At 43.3% G+C, this 19,389-nt stretch overlaps 1 protein-coding gene across 1 annotated transcript; it reads left to right on the top strand.

Moving 5' to 3' along the window:
- The first annotated feature begins 11,414 nt into the window (after window positions 1–11,414).
- On the top strand, window positions 11,415–14,662 carry LOC118396198 (parathyroid hormone-related protein-like). Its single transcript, XM_035790300.2, has 2 exons — window positions 11,415–11,576; window positions 13,209–14,662. The coding sequence occupies exons 1-2, from the start codon at window positions 11,425–11,427 to the stop codon at window positions 13,660–13,662; spliced, it is 606 nt and encodes a 201-aa protein (XP_035646193.2). The 5' UTR covers window positions 11,415–11,424; the 3' UTR covers window positions 13,663–14,662.
- The last annotated feature ends 4,727 nt before the right edge of the window (window positions 14,663–19,389 follow it).

The raw sequence follows: 19,389 nt of genomic DNA, 5'->3' as shown, positions 1-19,389 counted from the left end.
TTTAAAAGTGGTCTATCAAATAGATAAGAGACCATGTGAGGTTATGACAGAGCATCATTGACTTGGTGCGCAGCAGAATAAGGAACTGCAGATCCCTGGGGGACACCAGTGGTGAGAGCAGTCCCTGGTGAGGAAGATCACATCTGGCCGTGACGCCACCTGGTGGAGCGACCTGTCAGGTAACGCAATAGCGTGTTCTTAACGGAGATGCCCAATGTTTTTTTTTTTTTTTTTTTTCGGAGAGGGTGGAGAGGGAGGATCTGATGGTTCACAGTATAGGCAGCCGATAGGTCTAGAAGGATGAGAGCAGAGAAGAGAGAGTTAGCTTAAACAATCATATTCTCCGTGATAAAAATAAATAAATCAGTTGAATGACTTAGTCTTGAAACCTGACTGAAATTTGGTCAAAGAAGGATTTGTATTCATTTTGCTAGAGAGATAGCTTTAGAGCTGGCCAAGGACGGTAAATCTTTTGTCATAGTCGTGATATATTGTCTGACATACCACGGCTGTCAGCCAATCAGCATTCAGGGCTCAAACTACCCAGTTTATAGCATAGATTAAGTACCACAATGCCAATATATCTGCATAAACATGTGGAGAAATGGTGACAACATCGTTGAAAGGGTTTAGGATAGAGAACAGGTTGTTAGGAGAGACCAGGGGGAATACAGTACAGGCAATTATTTTATATTTAAAAAAAAAAGAAAATATTTTGCTGGTTGAAGACTAAGATTGATGGGTGTGAATGATTTGTAGAACAACAGCAGCAAAATGATATTCTTACTGCCTATAGTGAGACGTTGTACAGTAGAGCAGCATACCTCAAATGAACTAAGTGCAGTTGCCTGTAATTTACTTCTGAGAGACCACAGAGAGGGAAAGTAAAACTCTGCTAAAACCCATTTATCACCTTTAAGGTTTTCTAAACTAACAAACCAAGAATTAATATGCTTAGAAATGGCCAAGCTATCCAAGCACTGGCTAAACCATAAAGAAACCTTAATCAAACACATCATAACCCCTTTATGTTGTTTTTCACAGTATAGGCTATGTACACAGTGGTTAGATTAAACATGGTTTAAATACGGTGAATGGCCATCTTTTGCTTTTTCATAGACAGACTGACAGTCATGTTTTACATGCAAGCCAACTATACAGCTTTATGATTAGAATAATAATAATTATAAGAAGAAGAAGTAGAAGACGAAGAAGAAGAAGAAGTAGAAGAAGAAGAAAAAGTAGAAGAAGAAGAAGAAGAAGAAGAAGAAGAAGAAGAAAAAGTAGAAGAAGTAGAAGAAGAAGAAAAAGTAGAAGAAGAAGAAAAAGTAGAAGAAGTAGAAGAAGAAGTAGAAGAAGAAGAAAAAGTAGAAGAAGTAGAAGAAGAAGTAGAAGAAGAAGAAAAAGTAGAAGAAGTAGAAGAAGAAGAAGAAGAAAAAGTAGAAGAAGTAGAAGAAGAAGAAAAAGTAGAAGAAGAAGAAAAAGTAGAAGAAGTAGAAGAAGAAGTAGAAGAAGAAGAAAGCTGCCCTTGTCAGCCTCACAACAAAATGTGGAATATAGAACGGTTGAAATGAGCAAAGCCTGGATTCACTGAAGGATGACACGATGGGTGTTCCAAATATAGGACTGTGCAGGGGATGTATACAAGCGTAGAAATATATTCCAGATTAGAACAGGTCCTAAAATCAAAACATGAGGGAGTCTGGATTTGTGATGAATAAAACGAGGGTGTTACTTTGGCTTCAACATGGGGTATGAGCTGTTTTGGAAGAGCACAGTCTGTAGGCCTAAGTGTGTGACGTTCAACAACTGTAGGTAGGATGAAAAACGGACAACTAGCTAATGTTGTTCTGTGTTGAGAGAGCAATTTAGCATGAATCAAAAGCAGCTTTCCTGGCTCGGATTCTGCATGCTGGTCTGAGCCTGCCAGGAAATGAGGGGATTTTTTTCTTTTTGCAGGTAAAAGTCGGAATAATAATAATAATAATAATATGCCATTTAGCAGACGCTTTTATCCAAAGCGACTTACAGTCATGTGTGCATACATTCTACGTATGGGTGGTCCCGGGAATCGAACCCACTACCCTGGCGTTACAAGCACCATGCTCTACCAACTGAGCTACAGAAGGACCTCGTTCAAGAATGGAATCAAATTTGGTATTTTTTTCCTACCGAATGTGAACGTGTTATTAGTTAGCATTGGGGACGCAGACCAGTTTGAAACTATAGCAAGCAGATTTTGGGGACGATGAGAGGGGGGCTACTCCCAAACTCAAGGCACTTTACAGTAGGACCCCTTGCTGAATTGGTTGCTTGTAAACTGCATTAAGAACTCTACCACCCACCAGGTACATTACCCTCCTGTGTTCCTTTACTAAGGTCTGCTAAGCTACAGCACTTAGAAAAATCTGGTTTCTGAGTTTTATTCATGAAGAGAGATGCACGTTATTAAATCCAGATTTTGCTCGTTGACATATTTCATGCTGTGTTTTATATGGCCAACTCGTAATATACAACATAAAGAGCATTCAGAAAGTTTTCAGACCTTTTCACTTTTTCCACATTTTGTTACATTACAGCCATATTCTAAAATTGATTGACTTAAATGTTTTCCTTATCAATCTACACACAATATCCCATAATAACAAATCGAAAACAGGTTTTTCGAAATGTGTGCAAATGTATAAAAAAATACCTTATTTACAGTGGGGAGAAGAGGTATTTGATACACTGCCGGTTTTGCAGGTTTTCCTACTTACAAAGCATGTAGAGGTCTGTAATTTTTTATCATAGGTACACTTCAACTGTGAGAGATGGAATCTAAAACAAAAATCCAGAAAATCACCAACCTCTCCACAATGGCCAAGACCAGAGAGCTGTGTAAGGACATCAGGGCTAAAATTGTAGACTTGTACAAGGCTGGGATGGGCTAAAGGACAATAGGCAAGCAGCTTGGTGAGAAGGCAACAACTGTTGGCGCAATTATTACAAAATGGAAGAAGTTCAAGATGACGGTCAATCACCCTCGGTCTGGGGCTCCATGCAAGATCTCACCTCGTGGGGCATCAATGATCATGAGGAAGGTGAGGGATCAGCGCAGAACTACACGGCAGGACCTGGTCAATGACCTGAAGAGAGCTGGGACCACAGTCTCAAAGAAAACCATTAGTAACACACTACGCCGTCATGGATTAAAATCCTGCAGCGCACGCAAGGTCCCCCTGCTCAAGCCAGCGCATGTCCAGGCCCGTCTAAAGTTTGCCAATGACCATCTGGATGATCCAGAGGAGGAATGGAAGAAGGTCTTGTGGTCTGATGAGACAAAAATAGAGCTTTTTGGTCTAAACTCCACTTGCCGTGTTTGGAGGAAGAAGAAGGATGAGTCCAACCCCAAGAACACCATCCCAACCGTGAAGCATGGAGGTGGAAACATCCTTCTTTGGGGATGCTTTTCTACAAAGGGAACAGGACGACTGCACCGTATTGAGGGGAGGATGGATGGGGCCATGTATCGCGAGATCTTGGCCAACAACCCCCTTCCCTCAGTAAGAGCATTGAAGATGGGTCATGGCTGGGTCTTCCAGTATGACAACGACCCGAAACACACAGCCAGGGCAACTAAGGAGTGGCTCCGTAAGAAGCATCTCAAGGTCCTGAAGTGGCCTAGCCAGTCTCCAGACCTGAACCCAATAGAAAATCTTTGGAGGGAGCTGAAAGTCCGTATTGACCAGCGACAGCCCCGAAACCTGAAGGATCTGGAGAAGGACTGTATGGAGGAGTGGGCCAAAATCCCTGCTGCAGTGTGTGCAAACCTGGTCAAGAACTACAGGAAACGTATGATCTCTGTAATTGAAAACATCGGTATCTGTACCAAATATTAAGTTCTGCTTTTCTGATGTATCAAATATTTATGTCATGCAATACAATGCAAATTAATTACTTAAAAATCATACAATGTGATTATCTGGATTTTTGTTTTAGATTCCGTCTCTCACAGTTGAAGTGTACCTATGATACAAATTGCAGACCTCGACATGCTTTGTAAGTAGGAAAACCTGCAAAAACTGCAGTGTATCAAATACTTGTTCTCCCCACTGTATATAAGTATTCAGACATGATTTGGAAAGCCCTGTTTACATAATGTCCCACAGTTGACGGTGCATGTCAGAGCAAAAACCAAGCCATGAGGTCGTAGGAATTGTCCGTAGAGCTCCGAGACAGGATTGTGTCGAGGCACAGATCTGGGGAAGGGTACCAAAATGTTTCTACAGCATTGAAGGTCCCCAAGAACGCAGTGGCCTCCATTCTTAAATAGAAGAAGTTTGGAACCACCAAGACTCCTCCTAGAACTGGCCGCCCGGCCAAACTGAGCAAACGGGTGAGAAGGGCCTTGGTCAGGGAGGTGTGAAGATGGGAGAACCTTCCAGAAGGACAACCATCTCTGCATCATTCCACCAATCAGGTCTTTATGGTGAAGTGGCCAGATGGCAGCCCACTTGGCGTTTGCCAAAAGGCACCCAAATGACTTTCAGACCATCAGAAGCAAGATTCCCTGGTCTGATGAAACCAAGATTGAACTATTTGGCCTGAATGCCAAATGTCACGTCTGGAGGAAACCAGGCACTACTTATCACTTGGCCAATACCATCCCTACGGTGAAGCATGGTAGAGGGAGCATGTCACACCCTGATCAGTTTCACCTGTCCTCGTTATTGTCTCCACCCCCTCCAGGTGTCGCTTGTTTTCCCTAGTGTATTTATCCCTGTTTCCTGTATCTCTATGCCAGTGTATTTATCCCTGTGTTTCCTGTCTCTCTGTACCAGTGTATTTATCCCTGTGTTTCCTGTCTCTCTGTACCTGTGCATTTATCCCTGTGTTTCCTGTCACTCTGTACCAGTGTATTTATCCCTGTGTTTCCTGTCTCTCTGTGCCAGTGTATTTATCCCTGTGTTTCCTGTCTCTCTGTACCAGTGTATTTATCCATGTGTTTCCCGTCTCTCTGCACCAGTGTATTTATCCCTGTGTTTCCTGTCTCTCTGTACCAGTGTATTTATCCCTGTGTTTCCTGTCTCTCTGTACCAGTGTATTTATCCCTGTGTTTCCTGTCTCTCTGTACCAGTGTATTTATCCCTGTTTCCTGTCTCTCTGTACCAGTGTATTTATCCCTGTGTTTCCCGTCTCTCTGTACCAGTGTATTTATCCCTGTGTTTCATGTCTCTCTGTACCAGTGTATTTATCCCTGTGTTTCCTGTCTCTCTGTACCAGTGTATTTATCCCTGTGTTTCCTGTCTCTCTGTACCAGTGTATTTATCCCTGTCTCTTCCTGTATTTATCTGTCTCTCTGTACCAGTGTATTTATCCCTGTGTTTCCTGTCTCTCTGTACCAGTGTATTTATCCCTGTTTCCTGTCTCTCTGTACCAGTGTATTTATCCCTGTGTTTCCCGTCTCTCTGTACCAGTGTATTTATCCCTGTGTTTCCTGTCTCTCTGTGCCAGTTCATCTTGTTTTCCCCAGTGTATTTATCCCTGTGTTTCCTGTCTCTCTGTGCCAGTTCATCTTGTTTTCCCCAGTTTATTTATCCCTGTGTTTCCTGTCTCTCTTTGCCAGTTCATCTTGTTTTCCCCAGTGTATTTATCCCTGTGTTTCCTGTCTCTCTTAGCCAGTTCATCTTGTTTTCCCCAGTGTATTTATCCCTGTGTTTCCTGTCTCTCTGTGCCAGTTCATCTTGTTTTCCCCAGTGTATTTATCCCTATGTTTCCTGTCTCTCTTTGCCAGTTCATCTTGTTTTTCCCAGTGTATTTATCCCTGTGTTTCCTGTCTCTCTGTACCAGTGTATTTATCCCTGTGTTTTCTGTCTCTCTGTACCAGTGTATTTATCCCTGTTTCCTGTCTCTCTGTACCAGTGTATTTATCCATGTGTTTCCCGTCTCTCTGTACCAGTGTATTTATCCCTGTGTTTCCTGTCTCTCCGTGCCAGTTCATTTTGTTTTCCCCAGTGTATTTATCACTGTGTTTCCTGTCTCTCTGTGCCAGTTCATATTGTTTTCCCCAGTTTATTTATCCCTGTGTTTCCTGTCTCTCTTTGCCAGTTCATCTTGTTTTCCCCAGTGTATTTATCCCTGTGTTTCCTGTCTCTCTGTACCAGTGTATTTATCCCTGTGTTTTCTGTCTCTCTGTACCAGTGTATTTATCCCTGTGTTTCCTGTCTCTCTTTGCCAGTTCATCTTGTTTTCCCCAGTGTATTTATCCCTGTGTTTCCTGTCTCTCTGTACCAGTGTATTTATCCCTGTGTTTTCTGTCTCTCTGTACCAGTGTATTTATCCCTGTGTTTCCTGTCTCTCTGCACCAGTGTATTTATCCCTGTGTTTCCCGTCTCTCTGTGCCAGTGTATTTATCCATGTGTTTCCTGTCTCTCTGTACCAGTGTATTTATCCCTGTGTTTCCTGTCTCTCTGTGCCAGTTCATTTTGTTTTCCCCAGTGTATTTATCCCTGTGTTTCCTGTCTCTCTGGGCCAGTTCATCTTGTTTTCCCCAGTTTATTTATCCCTGTGTTTCCTGTCTCTCTTTGCCAGTTCATCTTGTTTTCCCCAGTGTATTTATCCCTGTGTTTCCTGTCTCTCTTTGCCAGTTCATCTTGTTTTCCCCAGTGTATTCATCCCTGTGTTTCCTGTCTCTCTGTGCCAGTTCATCTTGTTTTCCCCAGTGTATTTATCCCTGTGTTTCTTGTCTCTCTGGGCCAGTGTATTTATCCCCGTGTTTTCTGTCTCTCTGTGCTAGTTCATCTTGTTTTCCCCAGTGTATTTATCCCTGTGTTTCCTGTCTCTCTGTGCCAGTTCATCTTGTTTTCCCCAGTGTATTTATCCCTGTGTTTCCTGTCTCTCTGGGCCAGTGTATTTATCCCTGTGTTTCCTGTCTCTCCTTGCCAGTTCATCTTGTTTTCCCCAGTGTATTTATCCCTGTGTTTCCTGTCTCTCTGGGCCAGTGTATTTATCCCTGTGTTTCCTCTCTCTCCTTGCCAGTTCATCTTGTTTTCCCCAGTGTATTTATCCCTGTGTTTCCTGTCTCTGTGTGCCAGTTCGTCTTGTATGTTTAGTCAAGTCAACCAGTGTTTTTTTTCCCCTTACTCCTTTTCTATTCTCTTTTGCTAGTCCTCCCGGTTTTCTTTCTGGACTCTGTAACTGCCTGCCTGGCTATTCTGCTTGCCTTGACCTCAAGCCTGTCTACTACTCTGTACCTCCTGGACTCTGAACTGGTTTTGACCTTTGACCTGTCCACGACCATTCTCTGTCCTACTCCTTTTGGATTATTAAACATCTTAAACTCCAACCATCTGTCTCCTGTGTCTGTATCTGGGTCTCGTCTTGTGTCATGATACAGCATCATGCTGTGGGGATGTTTATCAGCGTCAGGGACTGCGAGACCTGTCAGGATCAAGGGAAAGATGAATGTACAAGACAGGTCCTTGATGAAAACCTGCTCCACAGCACTGAAGACCTCAGACTGCGGCGAAGGTTCACCATCCAACAGGACAATGACCCTAAGCACACAGCCAAGACAATGCAGAAGTGGCTTCGGGACAAGTCTCTGAATGTCCTTGAGTATAACCCTAGCGAATATCTCTGGAGAGACCTGAAAATAGCTATGCAGCGACGCTCCCCATTCAACCTAACAGAGCTTAAGAGGATCTGCAGAGAAGAATGGGAAAAACTCCCCAAATACCGGTGTGCCAAGCTTGTAGCGTCAAAGTACTGAGTAAAGGGTCTGAATGTAAATGTGATATGTCTGGTTTTTATTTGTAATACATTTCTAAAAACCTGTCTGTAATGTAACAAAATGTGAAAAAAGTGAAGGGGTCTGAATGCCTTACGAATGCACTATATATACAAAAGTATGTGGACACCCCTTCAAATTAGTGGATTTAGCTACTTCAGCAACACCCGTTGCTGCAATCTCCATAGACAAACATTGGCAGTAGAATGGCCTTACTGAAAAGCTCAGTGGCTTTCAACGTGACACCGTCATAGGATGCCACCTTTCCAGCGAGTCAGTTCGTCAAATTTTTGCCCTGCTAGAGCTGCCCCAGTCAACTGTGCTGTTACTGTGAAGTGGAAATGTCTAGGAGCAACAACGGCTCAGCCATGAAGTATTAGGCCACAGAAGCTCACAGAATGGGACCACCAAGTGCTTTAAAAAATCTATATATATATATTTAACTATGCAAGTCAGTTAAGAACAAATTCTTATTTACAATGACGGCCAAACCCAATGCTGGGCCAATTGTGCGCCGACATATGGGACTGCCAATCTCGGCCGGTTCTGATACAGCCAGGATTCAGGGTGTCTGTAGTGACACCTCTAGCACTGAGATGCAGTGCCTTAGACCGCTGCGCCACTCTGGAACCCAGTGCTGAAGTCCTTAGCGTGTACAAATTGTCTGTCCTCCATTGCAACCCTCACTACCGAGTTCCAAACTGCCTCTGGAAGCAACGTCAGCACAAGAACTGTTCGTCTGGAGCTTCATGAAATAGGTTTCCATGGCTGAGCAGCCGCACACAAGCCTAAGATCACCATGCGCAACGCCAGGCATTGGCTGGAGTGGTGTAAAGCTCACCGGCAGTGGAAACAGTCCAACGGACAAATTTTGGTTTGGCCGATTGCAGGAAAACGCTACCTGCCCGAATGCATAGTGCCAACTGTAAAGTTTGGAGGAGGCGGAATAATGGTCTGGGGCTGTTTTCCATGGTCCGGGCTAGGCTCTTTAGTTCCAGTGAAGGGAAATCTTAACGCTACAGCATACAATGACATTCTAGACGTTTCTGTCCTTCCAAATTTGTGGCAACAGTTTGGGGAAGGCCCTTTCCTGTATCGGCATGACAACGCCCCCGTGCACAAAGCGAGGTGCATAGAGAAATGGTTTGTTGAGATGTGTGGAAGAACTTGACTGGCCTGCACAGAGCCCTGACCTCAACCCCATTGAACACATTTGGGATGAATTGGAATGCCGACTGTGAGCCGGGCCTAATCACCCAACATCAGTATCCAACCTCACTAAAGCTTTTGTAGCTGAATGGAAGCAAGTCCAACGTCTAGTGGAAAGCCTTCTCAGAAGAGTGGAGGATGTTATAACAGCAGAAGGGGGACCAAGTCCATATTAATGCCCATGATTTTGGAATGAGATGTTCGACGAGCAGGTGTCCACATACTTTTGGGCATGTCGTGTATTTGGGACTTGCTGATCTTAAATGTATACTGTTCATCTAAATCATCACATGATCATTCTATTTTTATCTGGGAAAATATACTATCTATGTTTAACGAAGGTCTGTATATTTAGATCCATACATTTAGATAATATAATCATACACTCATGTTTATGCAGTAATTTAAAAAATGTATTGATTATTACACTGTTGCAAGGTCACGAGCCTTATTAAGCTTCTGATTAATGCTGTCTTTGAAAGAGACTTGTTATCCCCTATCGGCTCCATAAAAACATATTTATGTTGTTGTTGAAAACATGTCTGACAAGAGAAAACTGTATACCGTCCTACATTTTGTATCCAAATCTTCAAACTCTCTGAGAATCTCTCATGGCCATCTACTGGCTGTATTATTGACCTGGGTTGGGGTCAATTCCATTTCAATTCAGTCGTTTCAGAAAGAAAACTGAAATTCAGTGATTTGAAATGGAATTGACTCCAGCCCTGTGGTCTAACTTTACTCTATTGAATAAAGACTAGATTCTTCTCTGGCCACTGTGACCATTACGTGGCAGCCTGGTTGACTGAGGTGGTCAAGGTTACTGTAAGGCCTGTAGTGTGGGTTGTGTGTGGTTGGGTTTCTCTGAGGTTTCGGTCACGTTCCCAGGGACGGTGGTGAGGCTCTGAGACCTGTTTACCTCGGAGGCCAAGGGGAGCTCCTGCATGGATGGGGGCTTTTGTTGGTGGGCCGGACACTTGTCCTTGAGACGATTATGTCACTACAAACTAATGCAAAAGGTGTCATCAGAATCCATAATATTTCATACTGTTTACATGCTGTACCTGTTTAGATGTCAAGGGACAGAGATGACAGGGCTTTGTAGTCATAATGATGTCATATAACACAATTACATTCTATTCTGTATTCTTTGTTACAGTGTTGCTTGGGCGCCACCTTCTTGTTAGTGCTGGTCTGTATGTGTGTCTGTGTGTGTGTCATCAGGACTGGACTGAGATGGGCAGGGGGAGGGGTGGGTGGGGGGTTGGGGGGGGCAGTGTTTGCAGCTTCACCCACTAACTAGGGAGGGGCTGTACTCTCACTTACTCACACATGCTAACACACAAACATATGGTCGCTTGGAGTGGTCAGACAAGGCAGCAGCGTGCTTCACACTCTCTCACCTCCCCCTGCTCTTGCTCCAGCCATACAGACATGATGCTACAGGAGAGCACTTCACAAGACTGTTACAGGAGCTATCGGCATAACAGAAGCTGATGTGCTGCAGTCTGATGTGCCTCACTTTTTTTCTTCATTTTATCGTTCCTTTTTCATTGGGATTTGTGAGATAAATAATTACCTAAATATACAGGAGATATTGGGAAGGTAGCTGGCTAGACCAGTCTCAAGGGGGTTTCCCCATGTTACCCTCTCGCTGAAGGTCTTACTCTGAACCATATAGAATTGGGCAGAATAAATACGAGTTTCTTATTTTTTGTGAAGATATCTCTATTTTGGATCTTAGAACGTTTGGAAAGAAATCTCTATTTGGGATCTTTGGAAAGTTTGCAAAGATATCTATTTTTGGGGAATTTGCAAACTGGAGAAAACCTTTTTGTGGATAACTTGTTTTGGAAATCTACTCCATGTGAGTATTTTTCATTTGGTGTATTTGATGTTTATTTGGAAGTACCAGAAAAGCCTCTCTCTGCTTCGATAAATTCTTTACTAGGTATTTCAGTATTAGCCTAGGTATTTCAGTATTAGTCTAGGTATTTCAGTATTAGTCTAGGTATTTCAGTATTAGTCTAGGTATTTCAGTATTACCAGGTGGTCTTGTTTAGTAGACAGAATTGGTGTCAGGCACGGGAATCAAAGGTGGCTCAGAAAGTTGTTGAGTTGGTCAGCAACCAGATTCATGCTGCCAAGTAAAAACCACCTGATAAGTAGCAGTAAGGTACGCTGCAAACTTCTGAGGGGTTTTCTGTACCACTTACAGTACTGCATAAAATATCATTTCTCAACACATCATACTCAACAAATGAAAGGGGCTTTAAGTGTTCTATTTAATTATTTGTATTGTTGTTTTCAATTCATGTTTGCAGGGGGCCATTTCAAATAAATAATTGGTATTACGTATTTTACAACACCTTAATAAACCATGCTTTGTACATAGTTGATACTGTACATACTTTAGTTCCTGGTGAATAGCGATACAATGAAGGATGGAACATTGTCTGTTGCGTGTTCTAGAGTTCCAGACTTCCAGAATGCTGTGTTCCAGAGGCATGCTCCAGCAGTGGAGTCTAGCTGTGTTCCTGCTGTACTCTTCTGTCCCTCTCTACGGGAGACCCCTCGATGCTCTCACTAACAGAATGTAAGTGTCTGTTTTTCACTCGTTTACAAACTGTAGATTATCTCAGTTTCACTCTCTATTCATTATCATATTACCTCCTTTTCCAATATTAAATGGTACAAGAAAAGGTAGATCAATCAATGACATCTTTTAAACAAATCACTGGACTCGCATCTATGTTTGATCAAACACAGGACTGCTTTACTCCATCCATTGTTCGTTGATTTGAGAAAAGAGGTCTAGATATGCAGACAAGAATAGATCCACTGTACAGAACAAATGACATACTAGATTTAAGTGGTACAACTTGAAAATAAATGGAACAAGCAAATATATTTTTTATTCAATACATTATATATTTTATGGAATATATTATGTTTATGGAATATACTAAATAATTGGTCAATTGTCTGTATATTAGACCTGCATGTACAGTATTTGAGTTGTCTCATGTAAAAACAAACGTTTTCATTACAGTTTGGATTGACATTGTTGGTGAGGGTGACATGTTTTGTGGTTAACAGGATCCGCCCCATTTCTTCAATTTTTGCCTAAAATGACATACCCAAATCTAACTGCTTGTAGCTCAGGACCTGAAGCAAGGATATGCATATTCTTGGTACCATTTGAAAGGAAACACTTTGAAGTGTGTGGAAATGTGAAATGATTGTAGGAGAATATAACACAATAGATCTGGTAAAAGATAATACCATGAAAAAACCAACAGTTATTTTGTATTTTTTTTTGTACCATCATCTTTGAAATGCAAGAGAAAGTCCATAATGTATTATTCCAGCCCAGGGGCTATTTTGATTTTGGCCACTAAATGGCAGTAGTGTATGTGCAAAGTTTTAGACTGATCCAATGAAACATTGTATTTCTGTTCAAAATGTTGTATCAAGACTGCCCAAATGTGCCTAATTGGTTTATTAATAACTTTTCATGTTCAAAATTGTGCACTCTCCTCAAACATTAGAATGGTATTATTTCACTGTAATAGCTACTGTAAATTGGACAGTGCAGTTAGATTAACAAGAATAAAAAAATTCTGCCCATATCAGAGATGTCTATGTCCTGGGAATTTTTCTTCTTACTTACAACCTCATGCTAATCGCATTAGCCTACGTTAGCTCAACCATCCCGTGGACGGGACACCGATCCCGAAGAAGTTTTAAATGTATGCCTCATAGCATGGTCTTTTCTTACATTACAGTGTTCACATAGAACAGCTCCCAGCTTCCACTGTACATGTGTTGTTTATGCTGCCACCTATTGAGGTCTACTGGAACGTGACCTTGGCTGCCATTCAACAACCAACACCTTACAAGTAGGGAGTTCAGAGTCACTATACTACTGTACAGTAGGTAGGCACCACTGTACACAAGACAACTGTAAGAGAAAGGGATAGGTTGATAGGTAGGGTTGTAAATACTATCTCTGCAAAGAGTCAAGTCTCCTCCTGAGACTCAATTAGTAAGTTACTGTCAGCTCACTATGGAGCTCCTGAAGGGGTATTGCAAAGATACCAATTCCATTTAATTGACTTAATTGAAATGGAACTGTCCCCAACCTGTGATTATTTTCCATTGCCATCTACTCTTAAAAGGAGAGTGAGTCCAGTTGAAACAATCTCCTTCTCCCCTCTCCATTCAGGAGGAGGTCAGTGAGCCACGCCCAGCTGATGCACGATAAGGGCCGTTCCCTGCATGAGTTCAAGAGACGGCACTGGATCCAGGAACTACTAGACCAAGTCCACGCGTCCGACAGCGAGCGAGCCCCGGCTCCCCAGAGCAGGACCAGTGCTAATGAGTGTCACAGCACCTTCAGCGGAAGCGCCCTATCCCCCCCCAAACCCTCTGGAGGGACCAAGAACCTCCCCCTGAGCTTCCGGCTGGGAGGGGAGGGGAGCAACCTCCCCCAGGAGACCAACAAATCTGTGGCCTACAAACACCAACCTCTGAAGGTGGTCACCAAGAGGAAAAAGAAGGTGAAGGGGGAGAGAGGGAGACGGAAGGAGAGCGAGAAGAGGAGGAGGAGGGCTCGCTCTGTAGTCACAAGTCTTACGACACAAAGAGAGGAGTTACAGAGGACACAAGACACTGTGTGACAAACATACTTCATGATGTAGCCTTTGGGTGGCGCTGCACTAAGGACTCTGACTGACAAAGATTCCAGCATCACTGACTGAGACTCAGCCTAATGTCTCAGACTCGAAACAACTGGTCTCTCCATACCATGGCCATTGGTCTTTGCTTGTATTGTTTTAATCTGCTGCTTTTTCCGTGTGCCTTGATATACAGTAATATGTTGCTACTTTTATTATAACATATAACTTCTGTATACATATTTATTAGGTAAATAATAAGAAAATCATCAGCCATGTTAAATGAATCTTTAACTCATCCCTAGTTAGATAACAATGTAAGATATGGGCCCTTCAGGAGCAATTTACTGTATCTCCCTAATACCCTTTAAATCCTCTTCAATCAGATGTCCATGTGTAAAGTACAACATAGGCCACACAGTAAACGTTACGCATGAAATATTTATTGTTTGTACATATTTAAATTCACAAAATGAGGGAGGATCATTCTTTCTTTTTTTTACTGCCCGGTAGCTTTTTAGATAGTCGATATTGTGAATATATAATTTCTTATCTGTAGTTAGTATTATTAGATCCATAACAAATGTTTTTACCATAATTTATTTTATTTGAACTGTATATTTATTTTGTGAATGTATTACCGTGCTGCTGATTTTTTGATATTTTATAATAACATAAAATGCACTTTAGATATAATGATGATATCCATATGTTTTGTTAAGTTACATTGTTATAAGTGTTCTCATTTGTGGTTGATTTGAATTAAGAAAGAAAACGTTCCTTTGTTGATAAACCCTTTATATTTTATTTTCTTCTTGGTTTCTAATATTACCCAATCATCTCATTGACTAGTGAGTTATTGGATCGTCCATCAAATTCTCTCTAGTTTTAAAATATTTTTTTGTTTGTTGATAAAAACAAGCCAGAGTTGAACCTGTTGGAATGATTCCAGACTTGTTAAGATTCATGCCGTGTTTAGCATTTGCACTGAGAGCACAATCATTAAAATAATAATAATAATCAAACCAAAGATTAAAATCTTCATGAAAACATTGTGTTCTCTCTTTATGTGATGTACTACAATCAAATACTCTATCTTTACTATTCTCTCTCATTGAGTTATGAAAGAGACATTCATCTATGTATTTATTGACTGTTCACAAGGTACCTTGCAAGGTTGTTCATGTCACACTAGAGAACCACGTGGTGTATTTTAACAGCCTCTCTCTGACTGAATAGACTGTATGTGATGGGCTTCCGTCCCAAATGCCACCCTATTCCTTGTATAGTGCTGGGCCCTGGTCAAAGGTAGTGCACTGGATAGGAAATAGGGGGCCATTTGGGACACAGGCATGGATCTGCTGGTAATGGAGGAGAGGAGAGAGAGTACCAGGCAGCAGAGTTAGTACACTAGCTACATCCTGTCCTAAGAGCCTTGGGCTCAGGCAATTAGCTGGACAGTCATAAACATAGCAGAATGTCCTGATAAAGAATCCGTCAGAAGACTATAGCTCCACAGCTATGAAAAAAATCAATGTAAGAATGGACAGAGGCATTAATAACTCACTCACTGAGAGAGAGAGAGAGAGAGAGAGAGAGAGAGAGAGAGAGAGAGAGAGAGAGAGAGAGAGAGAGAGGGGAAGAGAGGGAGAGAGGGAGGGAGGGAGGGAGGGAGGGAGGGAGGGAGGGAGGAGGGAGGGAGGGAGGGAGGGAGGGAGGGAGGGAGGGAGGGAGGGAGGGAGGGAGGGAGGGAGGGAACAGACAACAGAACAGGAAGGATCCCTGTTCTATGAAAGGTCGGAGAAGGTCTGTGATAAGACCTCTCACTTTATCACTTCCATTCAGCCACTATAATAGCCTACAGTAATTGCCATAGAAACTGCCAATGTCAACAACAAAAAAATCTGAACATATACATTCATAGTCATAAACCTCTTTGGAATTCAAAACACTGGAGTGTGCGCGTCTGTCTGAGTCTGTATCTTTAAACTCAGTCGACCAGAATCAATTTGACTTGTGAGTGGTGTTCGCTTTTCTTTGCTCCATAGTCCGCAATCAAAGTTTAATACAGAGAGTCAAGGATCAAATCAAATCACATTTTTATTCTCACAAGAAATACCGTTTTCTTAAACAATTTTCATCATTATGAGGACCTTCTAAATTAAATTCACGGAGTGGCTGCCGAATTCACCCATGTCGGAGAACTGCAATTTATCTTGGTACACATGAACTTCACTCAATAAACTAAGAGTATGGCGAGTACCCCACAAGAGCAGAACAGAGTCATCTAAACTATTATTTCAGAAACAGAACATGTCCATGTAGTTTTAAATACTATAATAACAGTGATTGTCAGTTTTTTTCAGTTATTTGTGGTTATAAAACCTAAATCAAGCTAATTATATTCCAAGTATATAAAGTGTATTTCGTCTTCACCCAAAAAGAGGCCTGCTTTTGCAGTGTGAAATGGAATTATCCCAAACATTAACGAAGCCTTCCCTGTATCTCACAACATGCTGTCGCCAACATGTCCTTCCTGATCTTCTCCTGTAGCTGGAGGGGTGATCCTGGGCATCGGTTTCTATGCCAACCTGATGGTGTTCTCTCTTTTTGCCAAGTAAAACACCCCGAGGAAGAACCGGCTGGATATCCTGCTGCTCAGCATGGCCTTGGCAGACTTCCTCGGCATGCTGCTCATCCCCTTCACAATGCACTCAGGTAGGTTATTTATCCCTTATTTTACCAGGTAACTTGACTGAGAAGAACTTCTAATTTACAGCAACGACCCGGGGAACAGTTAAAGGGGAGAGGGGATGAATGAGCCATTTGGAAGCTGGGGATGATTAGGTGGCCATGATGGACAAATTGGGAATTTAGCCAGGACACCGGGGTTAACACCCCTACTCTTACAATAAGTGCCATGGGATCTTCAGTGACCACAGAGAGTCAGGACACCTGTTTAACATCCCATCCGAAAAGACAGCACCCTACACAGGGCAATGCACTGCCATGGGATATTTTTTTTAGACAAGAGGAAAGAGTGCCTCCTACTGGCCCTCCAACACTACTTTCAGCAGCATCTGGTCTCCCATCCAGGACCAACCCTGCGTAGCTTCAGAGGAAATCCAGCATGGGATACAGGGTGGTATGCTTCTGGCTGTTAGAGATCAGAGAGCATGGCTCTGGCAGACCTCTTCACCTTGCTGCTCATCCCCTTCACCCTGTAGTCACGTAGGTTGCCGGTTCGAATCACAGGTCTGACTGGAAAATTCTGGTGGGCCAGCAACCTGAGGGTTGCCAGTTTGAATCGAGGAAAAAAAACACACATAAAAAACTGTTGAGATGGGTATGTGAGCCAGTTACTATACTGGAGGGTTGAGATGGGGATGTGGGCCAGTTACTATACTGGAGGGTTGGGATGTGGGCCAGTTACTATACTGGAGGGTTGAGATGGGGATGTGGGCCAGTTACTATACTGGAGGGTTGGGATGTGGGCCAGTTACTATACTGGAGGGTTGGGATGGGTATGTGAGCCAGTTACTATACTGGAGGGTTGTAATGGGGATGTGGGCCAGTTACTATACTGGAGGGTTGGGATGGGTATGTGAGCCAGTTACTATACTGGAGGGTTGTAATGGGGATGTGAGCCAGTTACTATACTGGAGGGTTGGGATGTGGGCCAGTTACTATACTGGAGGGTTGAGATGGGTATGTGAGCCAGTTACTATACTGGAGGGTTGTAAAATGGGGATGTGAGCCAGTTACTATACTGGAGGGTTGTAATGGGGATGTGAGCCAGTTACTATACTGGAGGGTTGTAATGGGGATGTGAGCCGGTTACTATACTGGAGGGTTGAGATGGGGATGTGGGCCAGTTACTATACTGGAGGGTTGAGATGGGGATGTGAGCCAGTTACTATACTGGAGGGTTGTAATGGGGATGTGAGCCAGTTACTATACTGGAGGGTTGGGATGTGGGCCAGTTACTATACTGGAGGGTTGGGATGTGGGCCAGTTACTATACTGGAGGGTTGTAATGGGGATGTGAGCCAGTTACTATACTGGAGGATGGGGATGTGGGCCAGTTACTATACTGGAGGGTTGAGATGGGGATGTGGGCCAGTTACTATACTGGAGGGTTGGGATGTGGGCCAGTTACTATACTGGAGGGTTGAGATGGGGATGTGGGCCAGTTACTATACTGAAGGGTTGGGATGTGGGCCAGTTACTATACTGGAGGGTTGGGATGTGGGCCAGTTACTATACTGGAGGGTTGAGATGGGGATGTGGGCCAGTTACTATACTGGAGGGTTGGGATGTGGGCCAGTTACTATACTGGAGGGTTGGGATGTGGGCCAGTTACTATACTGGAGGGTTGGGATGTGGGCCAGTTACTATACTGGAGGGTTGTAATGGGGATGTGAGCCAGTTACTATACTGCAGGATGGGGATGTGGGCCAGTTACTATACTGGAGGGTTGGGATGTGGGCCAGTTACTATACTGGAGGGTTGAGATGGGGATGTGGGCCAGTTACTATACTGCAGGGTTGGGATGTTGGCCAGTTACTATACTGGAGGGTTGAGATGGGGATGTGGGCCAGTTACTATACTGGAGGGTTGGGATGTGGGCCAGTTACTATACTGGAGGGTTGAGATGGGGATGTGGGCCAGTTACTATACTGGAGGGTTGGGATGTGGGCCAGTTACTATACTGGAGGGATGGGGATGTGAGCCAGTTACTATACTGCAGGATGGGGATGTGGACCAGTTACTATACTGGAGGGTTGGGATGTGGGCCAGTTACTATACTGGAGGGTTGAGATGTGGATGTGGGCCAGTTACTATACTGCAGGGTTGGGATGTTGGCCAGTTACTATACTGGAGGGTTGAGATGGGGATGTGGGCCAGTTACTATACTGGAGGGTTGGGATGTGGGCCAGTTACTATACTGGAGGGTTGTAATGGGGATGTGAGCCAGGTGGAATGTTCTCTAAACAGACTGGTACCCAGGATAGACCAAGCAGTGGAATGTCTTCTAAACAGACTGGTACCCAGGATAAACCAAGCAGTGGAATGTTCTCTAAACAGACTGGTACCCATGATAGACCAAGCAGTGGAATGTTCTCTAAACAGACTGGTACCCAGGATAGACCAAGCAGTGGAATGTTCTCTAAACAGACTGGTACCCAGGATAGACCAAGCAGTGGAATGTCTTCTAAACAGACTGGTACCCAGGATAGACCAAGCAGTGGAATGTCTTCTAAACAGACTGGTACCCAGGATAAACCAAGCAGTGGAATGTTCTCTAAACAGACTGGTACCCATGATAGACCAAGCAGTGGAATGTTCTCTAAACAGACTGGTACCCAGGATAGACCAAGCAGTGGAATGTTCTCTAAACAGACTGGTACCCAGGATAAACCAAGCAGTGGAATGTTCTCTAAACAGACTGGTACCCAGGATAAACCAAGCAGTGGAATGTTCTCTAAACAGACTGGTACCCAGGATAGACCAAGCAGTGGAATGTTCTCTAAACAGACTGGTACCCAGGATAGACCAAGCAGTGGAATGTTCTCTAAACAGACTGGTACCCAGGATAGACCAAGCAGTGGAATGTTCTCTAAACAGACTGGTACCCAGGATAGACCAAGCAGTGGAATGTTCTCTAAACAGACTGGTACCCAGGATAAACCAAGCAGTGGAATGTTCTCTAAACAGACTGGTACCCAG

The sequence above is a fragment of the Oncorhynchus keta genome, chromosome 17 (genome assembly GCF_023373465.1).
Source record: "Oncorhynchus keta strain PuntledgeMale-10-30-2019 chromosome 17, Oket_V2, whole genome shotgun sequence".
NCBI classification, from domain to species: Eukaryota; Metazoa; Chordata; class Actinopteri; order Salmoniformes; family Salmonidae; genus Oncorhynchus; species Oncorhynchus keta.
Note: the sequence above shows the minus strand (reverse complement) of the source record. Positions and strands in the feature narration are given on the sequence as shown.